The sequence below is a fragment of the Syngnathoides biaculeatus genome, chromosome 23, assembly GCF_019802595.1.
Source record: "Syngnathoides biaculeatus isolate LvHL_M chromosome 23, ASM1980259v1, whole genome shotgun sequence".
Lineage (NCBI taxonomy): Eukaryota > Metazoa > Chordata > Actinopteri > Syngnathiformes > Syngnathidae > Syngnathoides > Syngnathoides biaculeatus.
The window spans coordinates 18,235,069-18,254,865 of NC_084662.1; the positions used below are offsets into that span (position 1 = coordinate 18,235,069).

Here is a 19,797-nt window from a genome sequence, read left to right on the forward strand (position 1 = left end):
TACTCAGGCAGATTCCACCATCTGTTTTCCAGGAGATGGCAACGTCTGACCCCTCCGCCCCCTCAACTCTACCGGGGGAGCTGGATCCCTTACCCTCCCCTCGCAAGAAACGTGGGCGTCGGAAACTAGAACATAACGACAGGAATAAGGGTATTGTTTTTCTACTTCAAAGTAACATGGCAATACGGTGGAACCTCCAAAACACAACACACGTCGTTAGCCAACGTTTCACTTTGTATTTTAAAATGAACGTTCCCCTGACAAATAATGTAAATCAGAATAATCTGTTCCTCAGTCATCGTAAAAACCTTATTACATAATAACTGTCCAGGCAATGTTATAAATGACACTTTAACTTATTTGAACTGTCATACAACTTTAAAAAATGTATTAAGACTTGAATAAAACTAAACTAAAGTAAGACTTACTCACCCTTTGCCACTTTGACAACACACGACATAAGCGAAGTGCACATGCAAGTGAGTGCATTGTACTATTTAACATTCACAACTGCCATATGCCAGTTTCAAAAGGTTATCCGAACCAAGTTAATTTAGTTTTTTTAAAAAACAGTACACTACATGTTTCCCATGTGTTATGTAAAACTAAAAGAAAGTTCACTGCTGGACAGTAAAAGGTAGAAACTTGACAAACATGAAGATTACTACAACTTTATTGCATGTGCCTGATATGTTTATCTCTTCATATTCACACGAAACAAGGGGAACTTTGCATTACATTCCACTTTTATAGATATGGTCTTATTATTTCTTTCGCCACATATTATTGTACTAAGCAGCTAGGGTGTTTGGACCGCTTTGCTGCATCACCCATTTCTGATTCTCTGGTCGATATTACATTATTCCTCCTTGACGTTGCTGTTAGCCTCCTATGGTGGCATAAAAAAAAATATATCTAAAACTATCCAGAGAAAAGCTGAAGTGTAATTAGTTATTTTGATGCTAACTAAGATGACGTTTTGAGATGCATTAACATTTCACATGACCTCATGCAAGGTTTTTTTTGCGACTTTTGAGACACACAAAAAACCTTCCGAGAAGGTTTGAGGTTCCACTGTATTTTGTGCATGTTAATTTATGTATTTCGCTCATTGCCATTAAACACATTCATCAGAGTGGAGAAATTATTGCATTTCCTGCAAAAGATAGTTGAAGAAATATGAACTGAAAACTCAACATTTGCTATTGTTTTAAACTGTCAGTTGAGTCTTGATGGGGGGATAAAAAACATGACGCAACTAAAATAACTTCCAGATGGCAGCCTTTGAAAGCATTTCAACTTCAAATATGGAGGCCTGGGAAAAGTAATAAAAGCCATAAGTATAGTTCTTCATTAAACCTCTTATTAAATCAATACAAATGGCCCATTTCCTGTCATTTACCTTCTATAGATGAAGCAGACGACAGAAGCTGTGACTCCCCAAGAGAGGTGAGTAAAGCAGTTGCTTTCCCGTGTCTTTGTGTTTCTTTTTCTCCACTCCCAAATATGAAGTGAAATATTATAGTACAAGCGGTGTGCAGTCATTGAAGGATATATCAAGCTTTTGTGGTTGTGTGTGCAGGGTGAAACAGGGAGGTTGCGTAGGAAGCCAGTCCCCAGAGTGACTTTCCAGGCTGGAGATCCGTACTACATCAGCAGGAGACAGAAAGAAGAATGGCTCAGTCGCTGGAAGATGGAGGTGTGGGCAGCAGTCATTTGGAGGCTTTTCTATCTTTTTTTTTTCAATTTACTCAGGAAAAATAGCCATTAAAAGAAACAAGGAACATTTCAAACTGCTCTTAGGGAATTAGGACATCCTCAGGATGTTAAAACTAGGGTGACAACGTGAAGCTAAGAAGTTGCAGGAAGTTGTGGTTTCGTGTAGCAGAGATAATCAAATAAGAGGAAGTCCCTATAGCCCTTTCGACAGAACGGGACAGCTCAGTTTTCAGTCATAAAATGAAAGCTTTGCAATCCAACAAATAGTTTTCAGCATGTGTGTAAAATTCAATTGAAGCTACTGTATGTAAAGCATTTGGTAATTTTCATGTTTCATGCACCTTTCAGTGGCCTTGACCCTTACAAGAGTTGAAAGATTATCCTTTAGCCATTGTTGCCGTTTGCAAACTTTGTCAGATTTTGATGCGGCAGTGGGGCCACTGAGTGTTTCTACCCATGACTGACGTAGAAGCTTGCCTGGTGAAGATTCACCATTTCTCAGCCATAGCAGGACTACACTCAAGCGCGTCAAAGCCAAAGCTAAGCACTTTAGCACAAATCACTTTTACTAAGTACTGTTTTCATTGTTAGCTTCTAATAAACAGTACATTCTGAAATGTTTGGTGAAAATATTGATGTGCGGGCTGGCAGTATTTTTTGATCAAGACTATTTCATTTTCAAGTTGGCAGCTTGTTAATGAAGCACTGCCTTGAGAGAAAATACAAAAAAATACTTTGTCTTTATGGCTGCCTTTCTCTACCCCACTAAAAGAGAAAAATAAAAGCAAAAACATTTTGGGGGAGATGCTCACTTAGTAAAGACTCAAAATGATAATATCATGTGATGTCACACATGCTAACTGTTCAACCTCCACGTTTTTTGGAGTAACCTTTGAGGGATGTTTAAAAAAAAAAAGTATAGACCTCCAAATTGTACCAACTTTGGGCGTGTATGATTGCAGTTTAAACTGCATTGGCAGCCGTTCATGACTTATCTCCCAATGAAATCTAGGGTTGTATAATGTTACCATGATGATTTCCGCACCTCTGCGTTCACAGTATATACAAGTATGTCACACATGGCTTCAGAACATATTGTCTGAGTGGTGAAAATATTGGACTCACATGTTGCAATTGAGCAAGGGAGAAAAAAGTAACGTACAGCTTGACAGCAAGTCTTGCTGACACTAAGATGTGGAAGTATGTGAGAAAGCTCAGCAGTGCTTGAGAGGAGGACGAGATAATCACAGGCAACTGCGCCGTTTGCCATGTGCTTTGCTGTATTTCTTGTTGTCTGCAGAAGCCTTCAACTATAATTACAACGTCATAAACTGGCTTTGATTTATAAACAACGGGAGCCTCATATATATTTTGTCATGTATCACTGTGACAATAGCACACAAACATTCTAATTGGGTCAGACGTGAAAAATGGTGCACAATTATACGAAAAACTGAGAACTAGTGCCACTTCCTGTAAGCAAGTGAGTTCACTTCCTGACTTTTTACTTCCCATACAGCCTCAAATGCTGTTGTTTTGTTATAATTATCCCATCATCACTCTATGAAATTGATTCAATTGATTTATTTGTCAATAAAATTGATGAGTAAAAATCAAATAAAAGGCTACTAAATGGGAAAAATTTAAATGTATTAAATACATTTCATTGCAGTAGGATGAATGCTTTAAAATGAGTAGTTATATTGTCAAATAACAAAAAACAGTATATAGCACTATGGTATGAAATACTAATAGCTTACAAACCATGTGGATGGGACTTGTAATTTTTCTAATTTTCTGTGTGGACTAAAGGTGCAACATTATTGGAAGAGCCAGCACTGTTCTCATATTACGTTAGCACTAGCATTGATTGGGACGCTAACATTTTTGTTTGTGTGCAGTATACACTATACTGACATTCAACAGCGATGTTACATTCCCAGCCTGAAACGGCTATGTATATATAAGGGGTAAAGGTTAACCACTTCCATGTCTCTCTATGATTTCGTACTCACGTGTGGATGTGTACGTGCAGGCGTACACAGTTCCGTGCATGTGTACGTGTGCATGTATTTACTCTGTCAGTCATCAGAACTGCAGCCAGCTGTTAAAAGTCCTATTAAAATCTCTTCGCTCTACCGTTTGAAGGAAACATGGTAACGGCGGTTTTGGGAAAGGGAGAGGGTGGGGGGAAGGGAATATCAACCATAACCCAACTTCTAAAGTTACAGCAAAAAAAAAAATACTGCAGAAGAAAGATGTTATTATATATACAGTGCATATATTTGACTACATTGCAAAAAAAAAAAAAAACCCTTTCCCTTATTTTAGAAAAGGGGGGAAGGGATTCAAAGTCACATGGTGCTCATTTTATGTAGAAAGTCGAGAATCCACAGCCCAACTCTTAGGTTGATGGGTTCTCAATTGGCAACAACCTTTTAAGTTTTAGTATCCATACCACTTTTTAGATGCCGTGATGCTGGTTTACCTTAGTTTTTCCATTTAGTTTTGTCCATAATTCCACTCATAATCACGTGTTCAATCATTAACCCTTTAATAGATGTCTGGGCAATGTTTTCAGTCACTTCTTAATATGTCATACAGGTGTAATAAGTTAATCGCGATTAACATGATCACATTTTGATTAAACACTTCTCATTACTAAAGCATAATGCCGCACATCTCAACTTGTTACATCAGTGCAAAAAGTGAACGAAAAAAAAGCTGTAAAAACTTGGAATCAGCTTACTTCACATAAGTGAAGTGATATAAATTTGACACCTTCTCGCCTCACATTTTCTTCTAAGATAATGTCCTTCTTTGCTATGAATGTTGCTAAAAGAAAAACCTAAAGTTGATCCGTGGTTGCTCACTGGACTGATGTCTCGTGTGGTACAGACTAAAGAGGGCTTGATACGCAGATGTCTCTCTTTTAAAGTATTGTTCGACTTTAGAGGCATTATTCTGTCATACCAAATTTCGACTAAAGTTACACACTAGTGGTCAATGATCAATCTTTCTGTTTGTCTTTGTAGTTTGACCTATTTTGTCTTGCTTGTAAAAGCAGTTGAGCACCCTTTTTTTCTTGTATAAATCACAAAACACAATTAACATGGAAAACAAATAAAATAAGTGCACTCTTTGTTTAGTAAAAGTGTCGTTTGAAATCTGTTTAGTGTTGAATCAATCTCCTGGGTTGTGTCGCAGTAGAAATAAAGATTACAATATCTGCCAGTGGATGCATCTAAACCTCTTTAAAAAAAAATGCTGTTCGAGGTTTTTTTTTTTTTTTTTTTCAGATAAAACAATCTCGTGTATATGTATGACAGGTTCTGACGATCACATCTTATCGCCACAGAATCTTCTATCAGTTTTGTGTGCACACATTTCCTTTGCACAGATTTAAAGACTGGCACGGATCTGTTGTTTGGTATCCATGGTGTCATCATCACACGTAAATCCCAGTGGCTTCCACGCATTCATCACCACGACGAGTGGCTCTGTTGTGGGAGTTCACCTAGTCATGTGTGAGGTGAGGAAGCCTATAAATCAATCGCTTGGTTCACGGCTGGCCAATCAGCAGAGCGGAAGCTTTAAGAATGTTTAAGCGTATGAGTCAAGGAGACGACCAGAGAGGAAACTGTTGGAGGAAGAGAGACATTGAAGAAAATGACAGAGAGAAAGAGAGCCAGGGACGAACAATGCTATTTCCCATCTGTAAGTTCAGTATATTTTCCCAAGCTATGAGTAGTATACTGTATATCTTGAAACTTCCTTCCATCATTATAAATTAATTTCAGTAAAACTGCTGCACGTTTATTTGTACCCATGTTGGCATGAACTCCTTATAGAGATTTTTTTGCGCTTCATGTTGTCTTGTTTTTTAGAAAAGGAATACTGGGAGGCTTTTCCACTGATTATGATTTATGATGCATTCTTTTGGAGATAAAATAATTTAGTATGGGTGTAATGCACCCCAAATTGTTTTCAGTTTGCAGCTTCCAATCTGTCATGGTTTGATCATTTGCTGTTTGAATTGAATTGGCATTTGGAAACGTTTTAGGCTAGTTGTGTTTATCACAGTGTTACACTCTTTATGCTTTGTTTCACATTATTTTTGTTGTTGTAGTTTCTAAATCATTTTGGGTGAGCCATTCAAGAAACTGACAATAATCCAAAAATGATCTGTTGTCCAGGAAATAAGAATAAAAAAAAATGGTTTTACATTTTTGTTTTTTGCTCAATTTATTATTAATTCAACAAAATAAATCAGTGGGACTGTGATTCAAAATAACGTTCTTGATCAACCACCTCAATGTTTTGATGCATTGAGTTGTAATATCCTCAAAAAATGAAAGAGCAGTCACTTTTCCTGTTGACAGTCTGAGAGGGGGTCTTACCTCCTCTTTTAATGGCCCCAAGTTGGTGTGTGTGTGTGTGTGTGTGTGTGGTGTGTGTGTGTGTGTGCGTGCGTCTGAGTTCACTCAGAGGTCAGGGTCAGTTATGCCTGTAAAGGGGGGTGTGGTTTCAAAATGGTTCATTGGCTATGTCACAGGGTGCCGGGTCACAGATCAAGGGGGTGTCACCCGGAGTGAACACACTGGCCAGTTCACAGGGTTCACTAAAGTTCAAAGTTGTAACTCATGGCAACCCTCCTCATGTCTTTATTTGTAATCCACATGGAAATACTCAATAACAGTTACTCTTACGTTTAGTAATTACACATCATGGCTGCTTGAATGTGTGTGCAACAAATGCTGAAGTTGATTTTATCAGAAAAAATCTTTTTTGGATTGAACAACCATCAATTGATGTGAAGACGTGGCAGATATGAAATGTTTATTTACCCCTGTTCAAATGCCAGTTTGGGGGGTATGAATCTCTTCTAAAAAAAATTATGCTGTACACTAATAATGTCTTATGACCCAACTCAAATATAAGAACAGTAAGCATTTGTTTTTTTTGGGGGGGGGAGTTTTCCAAGTATAGAGTAATACTGTATTTATGGAGGAAACAGTTTTGAAAATGATTTAGCTTGGTTGATGATTTATTAATATCACAAAAACCTGCCATGTGAATAGGGGTGTTTAGACTTTATTTCCATTGTATGTTCCTTTAGGAGCCCCAAAATATACTGCACTGTTCTGACTTCAGTTGCGTGAAAGTTTTTCTTTGTAAAGAAGCCAAAAAAGTACAGTGGAACCTCCAGAGTTGAACACATCTGTTCCATTAAGCTGGTTGTCTTCAAAGCTGAACTCGTTTCCAAAATGAATTCCCCCATAGAATATGATTTGAATTAAAACTTTCACCACCATAAAACCTTTATCAACATGCAATGAAGTGAGTACAAATTGAACATTCTTCATTTGAATTTAGATGCAAGTAAAAAGAGAAGATAGTAACCTAACTGGATACGAAAACAAAATAGCTACTCACCCCTTGAAGACACTTTCCTGACACGTAATGCAGCGCAAACAAGGTCTTTGATGGTCTTTGTCACCTAGACCTGCTTCAGAGGCATTGCTGTCATGAAGATTTTCTCTTTTTAATACCTCCAAAGTGTTGTATGTCTCTGTCAAACAAACTGATCAAGTACTGTGGAAATATTCCTGTTTGCTGTGAACTGACCTAATAATCCAATAAGTCAACCCAATTATTAATTTTTCAAATTCATTTCCACTGTGAGGTACATGGACCTAAACTGTGTGACACAACATTTGTAAAATATACTCAGAGTGTTTAAGAAAGCTGTGACAATGTGGAGTTTCTCTTACAGTTCACATCAATGTGAGTTTGTGTCAATGTGTAGTCTGTGGTCCGTCTATGGTCCGTGTAACAGGACGATTAGAAGTTTACGAGGTCAGAAGTCAACATCAGCCAAGAAGAGTTCTCGGGTCAAACTGAGGGGAGATTGAATAGTCACTCTTACTTTTACTGTCTCTTGTGAGTTATTTATGCCATCACTTTACTGTTGCTTGTTTCACACGTTCATTCCTTTAGATGTTGTTTACAGGCCAGCTGGCAAAGTGAACAATGTGCAATATAAATCATTCAAATCCATTAAAATTTTTGCACAGTCTGGACATGTTTTGCTACTTTCTAATCAGACAGATTCCGACTGTTCAAGTGTGTTGAGGATACAGCATTTAAATTTTGCTCCTCATTTTGATTTTAATGTATGTACATCTTTGATATTTAGATTTACATAAAGTTGAATGTCAATTTTCACAATCCTTGTGCATCTGTGTGTACCTCAGCTAACTCCGATGGAACAAGGGTGAAAGGTACTGTATACAGTATTTTTCATTAGTTCGTGAATTAGTTGACATTAGTTAGCATCCAATGCTTTTCGCCATAATGGTTAGCTGGTGGCCATCCCAATTGAGGCGGGGTACAACTTGCACTGGTCACCTTAATTGGAGGGTACATTAGAGACAATGACATTCGCGTCTGTGGTCGATCTCCAGTTTTCAGTTACCTAATATGCATTTTTTGGAATGAGAGTGACTTGAGTAGCAGGGGAAACCCCATGCAGGCACATGCAGAGCATGTAAAATATACACAACAGGATCTGAGCCTTGATCCAAACCCAGGACCTTTTGACAGTGAGGCAGATGTGCTAACCACAATTCTGTAATTTGTTTAAATGTGTCAAACAAGAAGCCCTTCAATGATGGCGCATATTTGCATAATTCTTCTAGGTAATTGTTGTACAGTGATGCCAGTAACGCATTATAATTTGACAAAAAAACAAGCCACTATTTTTTGAGCAATGCTTTACAAACTTACAAAATAACTCATTACTCAAAAATGCAGTAGGTGACTTCATTAGTAATCTACCGCATTCCATTTCATGTGAGTTGTCAGATTACAGTTACTTTCCATTCAGCTGATAGTTACTTTTTTGTTCATAAAATTCAAATCTTTATATGCTTTTGATTTTAAAAAATATGCAAACGAAGCTGAGACAACGACAAATATTTATTATTAACAGAGGGAAGATGAGGCAAGTCCATAACCAAGACAGTTGATTCTGTCACACTGCATGTCATTAGTATGGACCAATTTTCAGTCTTTCCTTTAGTAATGACAAATAAAAGAGGAAAAAAACCACTATCTCCTTAACTGTCCCAAACCAAAATACATGCCATGACTAACTACAATCTCAGAAAAAAAAGGCAAAATATTTATAAACAGAGCTGTTTGGGGGAATGACGTCAGGTGACGTCAAGTTTCCAGCACGTAGTCAACTCACATGTACCCAAGCAGCAAGTGGCTCAAACACAATGGACGGGAGACGAAGGATTGGCATACTTTAACTGTAAATACACTCACTGCTTTGAGTTTCTGTCAAAAGGACAATGCTATGGTTCACACACAGTTGCTTTCATGGATGTCCACACAATCATCAGGATTGCTACATTCTGTTTTTGTCTATCCATTTTTGTACCCATCAGTTAGAGGTCTTTAAACAAGTGTACTGAAAATGGTGTCCTTGTTTATATTTAGGTGGCTATTTGGCATTTTAAGTCTGTACTAAGTTTTCGTATTTATTGTGACTTCCCCTACACTAATATTTAAGGTATTTTTTCATGTTGATGACATCCTTTAATGTCTATGACATACATGACCAATTATTGGGTACGGTTAAAAGAATGCTTTTTTGAACTGTGGATAAATGATATTTCTACCCTTGACAGGTGCTTAAAGTAACTAAAATTACTTTTTTCTAACTTACTTTTACCTAAGTTACTTTTGAAATCAAGCAACCAGGTTACATTTAGGCTCAAGTAATCAGAAAAGCAATGAAGTTACTTTTTCCAGATACCTGTGACAACTCTGATGTTGTATTAAGAGACTAACTAGCATAATTCTTAGTAGGACAAAAATGTTTGCGTTTGTGTTTGGCTTCACATAAAGGCTCGTCATTGCCATCTACTGCCTTATTGTTAACGGAATGCACACTGCTGAATGCAGAAATGGGTGCTCGCAACAAAGAGGTCGAACACACAAACAAACTGACAGATCTGTGCAATGTTTATATTTGGCGAAGAGCCCCACCCTGGGCTTTGGTCTACTGAGTGCTACTCCAGTTTAATTCTGGTTAAATTCTGATGAATTCTGATTTTAGACCAGCATCTACTACATTTGCTGTATATGCAGTAGCAACCAGTGTGAAGTGTATGTAATTGTGTATCGAAAATGAATCATTACAGAACTGCTGGCTTTTGCTTCAATCGGTTGCAAGCAATTTGTGAAATTTTGGTAACTAACAATTGAGATGAAAACAAAATATTGCTCTCGAGTGCTGATAATGAACTACTGTCAGCAAATTCCACAGCTGCAGTCATGTTCTGTGTTTAACTGCAGGGTCTGGTGTTGTATTGTTTATCTGCTGGAATCCTTCTATGAAAACTCTCAAGATCTATTACTTGCAAATACATTTCTTGGCCTTCTGCTTCACTCTTTCTGGTTGTTTTGCCACACACTCGCCTCTCGCTTTGTATTATTTCTGTCCTTCCTGAGTTGAACCCAGTGAACTGCATCCCCAGCTTGCACTCCCGCCCTGCTCATTTCCTGTTTCACAGGATCAATTAAGGGATTGTTCTCACAGCCTGGAGCGCCAAAGCCTTGATCTTGAACTGTTAAAAGATCAACTGGAAAGGCCCACACTTGATATCAATCAGAGAATCTACGTATTTAGTGGCTGCAGGCTAATGTTAATAAAGCAAAAAAGGCCTTTGGAAAAAAAATGGACGAGTATGTCTTGTCCTCTGCCCCCAGCAGAAATACTTGAGAGCGCCAAATATTATTGCTAAAGTTAGTGGAAGGCCCTGATATTACCTGTGAAACCACTGCATGTAAATAATTTCACATTTTACCTTTTGGCATACCTTTGAACAAAATAATTGTTTGAATCTGGACTACTCCCAATTGGCCATCTTTTGACGCTGGCATCCAATTCTCCTTCACAGGCAGAGAGACGAGCTTACAGGGAAGCTGAGATGTGCATGATGGATGACCTCACATCAGAGGTAGACTTTCAAAAAGAGGAGGAGCCGGGCAGCCCAGACCCCCCGTCATCCAGCCCTGACCATTTGCCATCCCAACAACAAACGGATCCCGCCTCGCCAACCGTTGCCGTAACACCAGAACCGGTCGCTAGAGGAGAGCAGGCAACGCCCAGGGAGATCGAATACCAGGTAAAAGCAGAATTTGCATTGTATATTCTCATACTTTCTTTCCTCGTGTTGTGCTGAGCAGCCAGGACAGCTTCATCTTTATTCTACCCTACTGGAAACTACCTTACATCACCTCACTCATTTTGTGGGCGCACCATATAAAAATACAAAAAGCTGAAGAAAAGGCAAAACACTTGTAGAGATCATTTTAAAAATCTGGATTTTTCTGCAATCATTATTGCTCCCAATCATTACTGCTCAACCTCAGTTATCCCTCCCCTCCCAAATTTAGTGCAGTGTCCACACAGGATGACCTATAATTTATAACCAGCAAAATGAGGAGTGAAATTCCTTAGACTTGTTTTTTCCCCTGGATGACAACAGGATGGCAGAGGCTTTGGCATTGGCACGTTAGTATTCGGGAAGCTCCGAGGTTTCTCCTGGTGGCCTGGCAGGATTGTTTCCTGGTGGATGAGTGGCCGTAGTCGAGCCGCTGACGGGACACGCTGGGTCATGTGGTTTGGAGACGGCAAATTCTCCGTGGTGAGTAAACTGATTCGATGCAGACTCTTCTTCTGTTTTAAAAGTCATTCAGAGTTATTTGCTATTTAGAAGTCAATTCTTCCACTTCTTTGCCTTTTCCAGGTTTGTGTGGAGAAACTTATGCTGCTGAGCTCTTTTTCATCTGCCTTTCACCAGCCCACTTACAACAAACAGCCCATGTACCGTAAAGCCATCTTTGAGGCTCTGCAGGTAACACACCCTAACTTCTCCTCACCGAAATTTGATGACATACGTCAGAAAATTGTTGTTTGTCATTGTTGTTTCTGAAAAGCCTCATTCATGTCTATTGGACAAAATGTAATTGGGACGCATCGAGTGATAATATAACTAAACAAGCTTATGTATGCAGTTAATCCTCTCTACTTCGCGGCTCACCTTTCGTGGATTCAGTGCATCGCGAATTTCTGAGCCTCCCCGCCCCCCCCAAAAAAGAAAAAAAAAGCCGTATTGCTACATACTAATACCCCATCTCTGGTGCGATGTCATTGATCAATGAAGCAAAAAATAAATAAATTAAACAAAAAAATTAAAAAAATGCCAGCATAGATTATTACAGTACTGTAGCGGGAAGCCGCATTAATAGGGTATAATGCGACATCACCAACAAGACAAAAAGGACCTATGAGGCAAAAAAAAAAAAAAACATTCACCCCTATGACACGGTTTTTCACTTGTTGCAGGTGGGTCTGGTACCAATTAACCACGAAAAATGAGGGATTACTGTATAACATAATTGCACATTTCAAAAGACAAGCCAAAAAGTTTTTGGTGAATAGCAAAGTCAGAATTTTGGAAAGTCTAAACCCTGACCAGTATAGATATATATATATGATGTCACCAAAAATGTATACACACTTTAAATAATGATCTTTATAAATTCTTTTACATGTTAAAAATTGTTTAATTTATAAGAAACATCAAGTTTACAATTATTTACATTTATATACACCGTGTGTGTGTCTGTGTGTGTGTGTGTGTGTGTGTATGTATATATATATATATATATATATATATATATATATATATATATATGTATATATATTTTTATTTATTTATTTTTTTATTATTATTATTTTTTTTTTTTTTTGGTGTGTGTTAATGGGCGAAGGATAGAATGACAAACCTTACTTCCAGCCTGTGACAATGTCGTCTTAAATGATTTCTCGATTATGGTTGCTAAAAGTGCTTGTAATTTATTTTTTAAAACTCAAAAACAGTTTGACCCCAGTCCACCTTTTACTCAATCAGCTGGGAGAGGCGATCATATAAAATAGATGGATCGATTGGTAATGTCTATGTTTGTTCTGTGTCCAGGTGGCAAGTATGCGAGCAGGACGACCCACCCCTTCCTGTGACCCGAGTGACGATGCCGAAGGTGTCGAGCCTCAGACCAGACAGATGATAGAATGGGCTATGACCGGCTTTTTACCCAGCGGGCCACAGTCACTGGACCCTCCTGAGGGTACACACACACACACACACGTATCACTATGCATGCACGTTCAGACATACAGTACAATAAAATGTAATACGTCCGTTATGTATTTACTGATCTGCACAGAGGAGCAGAATCCATATAAAGATGTATACTCTGAGATGTGGGCGGAACCAGAAGCAGCATATACCCCCCCCCCTGCCAAGAAACCTCGCAAGAATGCCGCGGAAAAAGCCAAGATAAGAGAGGTGATCGACGAAGGAACCAGAGGTGAAGATGTTTATTTTGCAATTCAATATTACACCAGGATTGACAAATGACCTGCCCATGGTTTTACACTTCCTCTCAAGTCAGCTCAGACAGGTTTAGAAAATGGATGGATTAAGATTTTCAAAGGAGAAAAGTAAAGCCTACATTCTTCGAGTCCAATTTAGATCGGATGTTAATATTCTTATTTAGAGATTTGTTTTACACTTCTGTGGCAAATTATCTTTAACATAGTAGAACACTTCATCAGTGTAATACAGAATATATATTAACACTTATATTAGTTATATCATCCTCATTAAGTTGTTTTATCAGTAATGAATAATCTTTTGTCATTGTGTTAAGTCTTGTACATGCACCTGATAATACAATACAATATTAACTTCATTTTGTACATTAGGTGACCCTAGTAAGGATAAGCGGGGCAGAAAATAGATGAGTGGATGCTTCCAGTAAATCATACTCATAACACCTTATTTTGTTTCTCCAGAGAGGCTTATACAGGAGATTAAAAAGAAAACCCGGAACATAGAAGGTACCATGTTTTTTTCATGCAGAATTTCAAAGTAAATAAATTTAATACTTTAAACATAGCTTTAAAGATTGAACTTGACACAATTTGTGACTATGGTGTTTGATTACTATGTATTTTTCCCCAGATATTTGCATCTCCTGTGGAAGCCTCAACGTCTCTCTGGAGCATCCCCTCTTCATGGGAGCAATGTGCGTGGGTTGCAAAGTAAGATGCTTACTGGTTAATTATTAGTATTATTCTCGGCACTCTCAATTAAATTGTGTGACGGTAATATCACCCAACGTACTGAATGTGATAAATTCAAGCTATAGCTAGGATAGGCTCTAGCACGCCCGTAACCTGAGTGAGGATAAGCGGAACGGATAATAAATGAATGAAATAAACATACCAATGAATAAATAAATGGCGATATTAATAATGCAAGCCAATACAGCCGTGTCATTTGAAAGATTTAAAAAAATCATTTTAAAGAGTGGGGGAATAAAAGACTAAGTATCTATTTGTCCTTATCAGGGGCACTGTTGGGCAGAGGGTATCCAACCAAATTCTGGAGCAAGGACATGTTCTTTTTGGTTTCTAGTTTTTGGGGCTTTTGCAGCTACCTGTTTCTCCCAATGGGAGCCAAAACTTGTCTAATTAACTGATTATCTTGGTGCAGCGCACTTTGACCGTGCCCTGCTGGCAGTTTTTGTCCTCCACCAACAATCAATTGAACCAACAGAACCAAATATTGACAAAAGAGCTGCAGTTGGCTGGCGACTAGTAAGGCTTCATCAAGGCTACATCTTGCCCTTGAGCCATATTAGCACAAGCACTATAGGAAACAGATGGATGACAAAAGGCTGAAGTGTATTAAAACACATGGCTATCTATGTACAAACTACAAAGTAACACAATACAGAACCTGTTTCAAAGACTATTGCAATGAGGTCATTATTTACTGTCCACACCTCGTTGTTCATTACATTGATTTTTTCTTAAATCAAGAATTATGAAAATGAAATAATACACCATTTATTTATTTCAACCTGTTTTTTTCTCCCGTGCTCTGATAGAATTCATTTCTCGAGTGTGCCTACCAGTACGACGATGATGGCTACCAGTCCTATTGCACCATCTGCTGCGGAGGCAGGGAGGTGCTCATGTGCGGCAACAACAACTGCTGTAGGTCAGTAGGGTGCTGTTTATCTTGGGATTAATGGGCACCAGTTGAGTGTTGGTGTGGCCAAGGCCAAGAGCTCAGCCCAGACTTCAATGGAACCACTACATATCTTCCCATGTCAAATTGTGAAAAAATACAAGTGTTTTTCATACAAGCACTGTAATTATGATATTACAACTGTGTTAGTGTAGCTATAGTGAAAGACTACAGCACATTCTGACTTTTGTACACATTTTAGTTTCATTGTAGGAACAGAACTCTGTTGTAAACTGATGACCCCCTGTAATCTGGTTTTACTGGTTTTAAGAAAAGTGAATGTGTTCATGCTCAGGTGTTTCTGCGTTGAGTGTGTGGATCTGTTGGTCGGAACCGGCTCAGCAGCGGCAGCCATCAAAGAAGACCCTTGGAACTGTTACATGTGCGGGCCCCGAAACGCCTATGGATTACTGCGGCGACGGGACGACTGGCCTTGCCGACTACAGCATTTTTTCGCCAACAATCATGAGCAGGACTTTGTAAGTCTTATTCGTGTTTTTATGTCTTATGTATAGAGTCACCTCCACGGAACATTCCCAGGCAATTCTTCCTTGCATCCTTTTTGCTGGCACTCTCAATCATTACTTAACAATGTAATTAGCCCACCTCCCAATGTAAGATTTATGCCACAACTGTGAACAACATTGCTCGTGTAATGTCATGTCTGTAAAGTTTTTATTACAAATCTTTCTGTAAGTGTTTATGAACCAGCTATTTAGCTGCATGAAGGAGGCTCTCTGCCTTTCAAGCAGGCACAGAGATTAAGCTTGAGCCTCCTTATTGTTGTTAGCTCATTTATTGGCAAACATTAAGACTGTGTTTCCCCAGTTTGTCTTTATTATTTTAAAGAGGGTCCAAGTTTACAACGGCAATTTTCATGTTACGAAGAGCTTGCAATGAACAAGTTTGTGGAGCGCTGTTAAAATACGTCATCGTGTGGCAAAGAATGCATGATCACCAGCTTTCATTTGATTGTTTTATATTTGTGGTCTACATGTAATTTTATGTATAGATGTATTTACTGCAATTATGACATTACTACTGCTACTACCGAGGGTGGACGACTTTAAATACTTGGGGTCAACAAGACAGAGCAATGGAGAGTGTGGTAAGGAAGTGAAGAAATGGGTCCAAGCGAGATGGAAAAATTGTTGGAAGGTGTCCGGTGGTCTATGTGACAGAAGAGTATCCGCCAGGATGAAGGGCAAAGTTTATAAAACAGTGGTGAGGCCACACATGATTTACGGATTGGAGACGGTGGCACTGAAGAGACAACAGGAAGTAGAACTGGAGGTAGCAGAAATGAAGATGCTGAGGTTCTCGCTTGGAGTGAACAGGTTGAATAGGATTAGAAATGAGCTCATTAGAGGGGACAGCCAAAGTTGGATGTTTTGGAGTCAAGGTTAGAGAGAGCAGATTTAGATGGTTTGGACATGTTCAGAGCCGAGAGAGTGAGTATATTGGTAGAAGCATGCTGAGCATGGAACTGCCAAAAGAGCGAGAGAAAGACCAAAGAAAACATTGATGGATGTTGTGAAGGAGGACATGAGGACAGTGGGTGTTAGAGAGGAAGATCCACGAGATAGGCTTAAATGGAAAAAAATGGCACGCTGTGGCGACCCCTAACAGGACAAGCCAAAAGGAAAAGAAGAAATTGACTTTACTACTGCGTTGGTATAGTGCTAGACTACAGCATACAGAACTATACCGAACTCAGTTGTAAATTGAGGATAACTCTCAGTATACCCTGTCAAGTCCTTTCTAAATGGTAGATAAGAAAATTTGGGTTCCTCTATAAACGTGCTACCATGATCTTACTTGGCCAAAGAGAATTCAGTGAAGCTTGAAGCAATGATGAGCTCTGTTCCAGAATCTGTGAACTGATGTAAAGACAAATTTGCCTCAAACAGATTCGACACACCAAACACAAACAACACGACACAGTAATTGCCATATGTTGTTTATTAAGATGTATGCTCAAAGAGATACCAGCGTTGGGCAAAAAGCACCTACGACTGTATATTTCTGCCCATTTTAACAGATCCTGATGAGCCTGACCATATTGTCACTGTTGTTTCCCAGGAGCCCGCAAAGTTGTATGCTCCCGTTGCAGCGGAGAAGAGGCAGCCAATCAGAGTCTTATCACTGTTCGATGGGATCGCTACAGGTGTGCACATGACCGAGTGTACTTGTGTCTGCGGAGATCACAAGTGTTTATCGCACCATCACCAATGTCATGCACTCAGGTCTGTTGGTGCTAAAGGACCTGGGCATCCAGGTTGATAAATATGTGGCGTCTGAGGTTTGCGAGGACTCCATCACCGTTGGCATGGTCAGACACCAGGGACGCATCATGTACGTGGGCGATGTACGCAACGTAACCCATAAACATGTAAGTGAAGAACATTCATCACATTTGCAGTCTGTATTCACACTTGTTCACTTTATTTGATTTGATGTTGTATTTGTTCATTAGATTGAAGAGTGGGGACCATTTGACCTGGTTATAGGAGGAAGTCCCTGCAATGACCTTTCCATAGTAAACCCTGCACGAAAGGGCCTTTATGGTATTTATTATACATTCATTGACAATAACAAATAATCATGGCACTACGGTAACATTATATTACATTTAAATGTTGCTGGATTTTCACAGAGGGAACTGGGCGATTGTTTTTTGAGTTTTACCGTCTGTTGCATGAGGCTCGTCCGAAAGAGGGCGACGAGCGTCCTTTCTTTTGGCTCTTTGAGAATGTGGTCGCCATGGGAGTCAGTGACAAACGGGACATATCTCGCTTTTTAGAGGTACAGTATCCTGGACTATGTTCATTACATCGTTGTTCTCATCTTTGTTCCTCACTTGTGGTCGCAGGATGCCACTCACAGTGTTTGTGTGAAATAGCTCAACAAATTGTCATTATTGGAGTGGGTGATATCAAATTCTAAGATGCTTTACAAATAAACTAAACCAAGTGAAACACCCACGTACCCCAAAAAAGTAAAATAAAATAACTCCTATATCCTCCTATATCTTCAACAATTGGCCAACAATTGTAAATGTTAAACCTAGTAAACCTTTTTCTGATCTGAAGTCCTGATGTGTGTGGTCGCCACATATTTTGTGTTTGTCTAATATGTCTTCCAAGTCAGTCACCACGAAAAAATTACAAGAGCACATGTGATGAACAATTACGCCACAATAAACTGTAGAAAGTAACTAACTCTCCATTCAGTGCAACCCTGTGATGATCGACGCCAAGGAAGTTTCTGCTGCCCACCGAGCTCGATATTTCTGGGGAAACCTGCCCGGCATGTCAAGGTGGTAAAAACACCTTCACCCAGACAACTTGGCAAAATTGATCCATTTGAAAATCATTAGAATTTGAAAGAAACTTCATGATAATATCTTCATCAAATAGACCCCTGAGCCCCATGACGAATGACAAGCTGGACCTGCAAGAGTGTCTTGAGCATGGTCGTACTGCCAAGGTATCAGTATGCATGTGTGTGTCTATGTGTTTAGCCAGTATGCAAGCGTGCATGTCCAATCATACATGATTTCCAAGTTGTGTTCTGTTTCTGTAGCAGTAAAACAAAGTGAATTGGTGAATCGGTTATTTTCTCAACAAACATAGCCAACCATTTCCTATGCCCTATACCACAGGACAGCTTTCGGATTAAAAACAGGAACATTTGTCTTCGTATGTCTGTTTGTGTGTCTGTGTTTGTGTGTGTCTGTGTTTGGTTCTGGATGCAAATTCCAGTTTGAGAAGTTGCGTACGATAACGACTCGCTCCAACTCTGTGAAGCAGGGGAAAGATGAGCATTTCCCCGTTTACATGGACAACAAGGAGGACATCCTGTGGTGCACTGAGATGGAAAGGTACATTTGTGCACATACGTGTGTGTTTGTGTGTATTTTATAACCCCCAGTTTGCAGTTTTCTTGTTAACACATTGAAACTGAACTACATACAATTAGATTTAACAGCTTTAGTTTTTGGCGGGAGATTTAAAAAAATAAACAGTCTCTCAAAAAAATGTAGAGTGGGACCGCGAATGTTAAGATCCATTCCAGACGCTTGTTGTCGATGTTTGTGGTTTTCATGCATTTTCTCCATCACAAAGAGTGCCATCAAAATCATTGTCGTAACTTTAACATTCTAAACTACCACTCTGTCAAAAGAAGTAAAAAGAAGTTAACTGTTGTTTAATGTAGCTAAAAACAAGACACAATGAGTTAATGCCAGACTTACTGTTTTTTATATGATTGTTTTGTAGTTAGGGCCTTGAAAATTCCCGTACAAATATTCAGTAGTGGAAAGCAACCAGGTACAAAAACTATTTTCCTGTACTAGATTAGATTAGATTGTAGTAGATTTTTCTGTATTTAACTTTTTAAACTTAAAAAATATATATTTTTATGTTACACAATTGTAAAACGGATACCTTCTCTTTCTACTGCTCAATTTTTCAAAATAAGCTCCATACTTTTTCAAAATTCCTTGGATGAAGACATGACATTAAATACCATAATTCCCGGCCTACAGAGCGCATCTGGTCATAAGCCTCAGCCAGTACATTTGTAAAGGAAATACCATTTGGTACATACATACGGCACAGCTGCCACAAGCTGGTAAAAGCCACTTCCTCGCCACCATATATTCCAACGGTCTCACTCTTACCTTTTCCGCTTGAGTGCCCCCTTGCGTCCGTTTAAAAAAATGCACAAATTAGCTGCATCACCGCATAAACCGTAGGGTTGAAAGCATGTGAAAAAACTTGTGTCTTATAGGCTGGAAATTACGGTCTATGTAAACAGGTAAAGCCAACTGTGTTTGAGATTTTAATTGACTGAGATCTTTGTTTGGTGGAATGGAGGTGACATTAATGATGAC

The 19,797-nt window shown here is 39.0% G+C and overlaps 1 protein-coding gene across 3 annotated transcripts in view; it reads left to right on the forward strand.

Moving 5' to 3' along the window:
- LOC133496372 (DNA (cytosine-5)-methyltransferase 3A-like) overlaps nucleotides 1-19,797 on the forward strand; it is a 42,883-nt gene that overhangs the window by 13,259 nt on the left and 9,827 nt on the right. For 2 of the 3 annotated variants that reach the window (XM_061811855.1, XM_061811856.1), the window contains 19 exons: nucleotides 33-150; nucleotides 1,412-1,449; nucleotides 1,583-1,699; nucleotides 10,695-10,922; nucleotides 11,286-11,444; nucleotides 11,547-11,654; nucleotides 12,780-12,927; nucleotides 13,027-13,170; nucleotides 13,658-13,702; nucleotides 13,827-13,906; nucleotides 14,758-14,870; nucleotides 15,196-15,379; nucleotides 16,983-17,067; nucleotides 17,147-17,292; nucleotides 17,377-17,467; nucleotides 17,557-17,705; nucleotides 18,134-18,219; nucleotides 18,320-18,389; nucleotides 18,665-18,783. In XM_061811855.1, the coding sequence (XP_061667839.1) occupies nucleotides 33-150; nucleotides 1,412-1,449; nucleotides 1,583-1,699; nucleotides 10,695-10,922; nucleotides 11,286-11,444; nucleotides 11,547-11,654; nucleotides 12,780-12,927; nucleotides 13,027-13,170; nucleotides 13,658-13,702; nucleotides 13,827-13,906; nucleotides 14,758-14,870; nucleotides 15,196-15,379; nucleotides 16,983-17,067; nucleotides 17,147-17,292; nucleotides 17,377-17,467; nucleotides 17,557-17,705; nucleotides 18,134-18,219; nucleotides 18,320-18,389; nucleotides 18,665-18,783 (2,228 nt within the window). Of the gene's footprint in view, nucleotides 1-32; nucleotides 151-1,411; nucleotides 1,450-1,582; nucleotides 1,700-10,694; nucleotides 10,923-11,285; nucleotides 11,445-11,546; nucleotides 11,655-12,779; nucleotides 12,928-13,026; nucleotides 13,171-13,657; nucleotides 13,703-13,826; nucleotides 13,907-14,757; nucleotides 14,871-15,195; nucleotides 15,380-16,982; nucleotides 17,068-17,146; nucleotides 17,293-17,376; nucleotides 17,468-17,556; nucleotides 17,706-18,133; nucleotides 18,220-18,319; nucleotides 18,390-18,587; nucleotides 18,784-19,797 lie in introns of all 3 variants that reach the window. The other variant, XM_061811858.1, reaches the window with a different exon arrangement.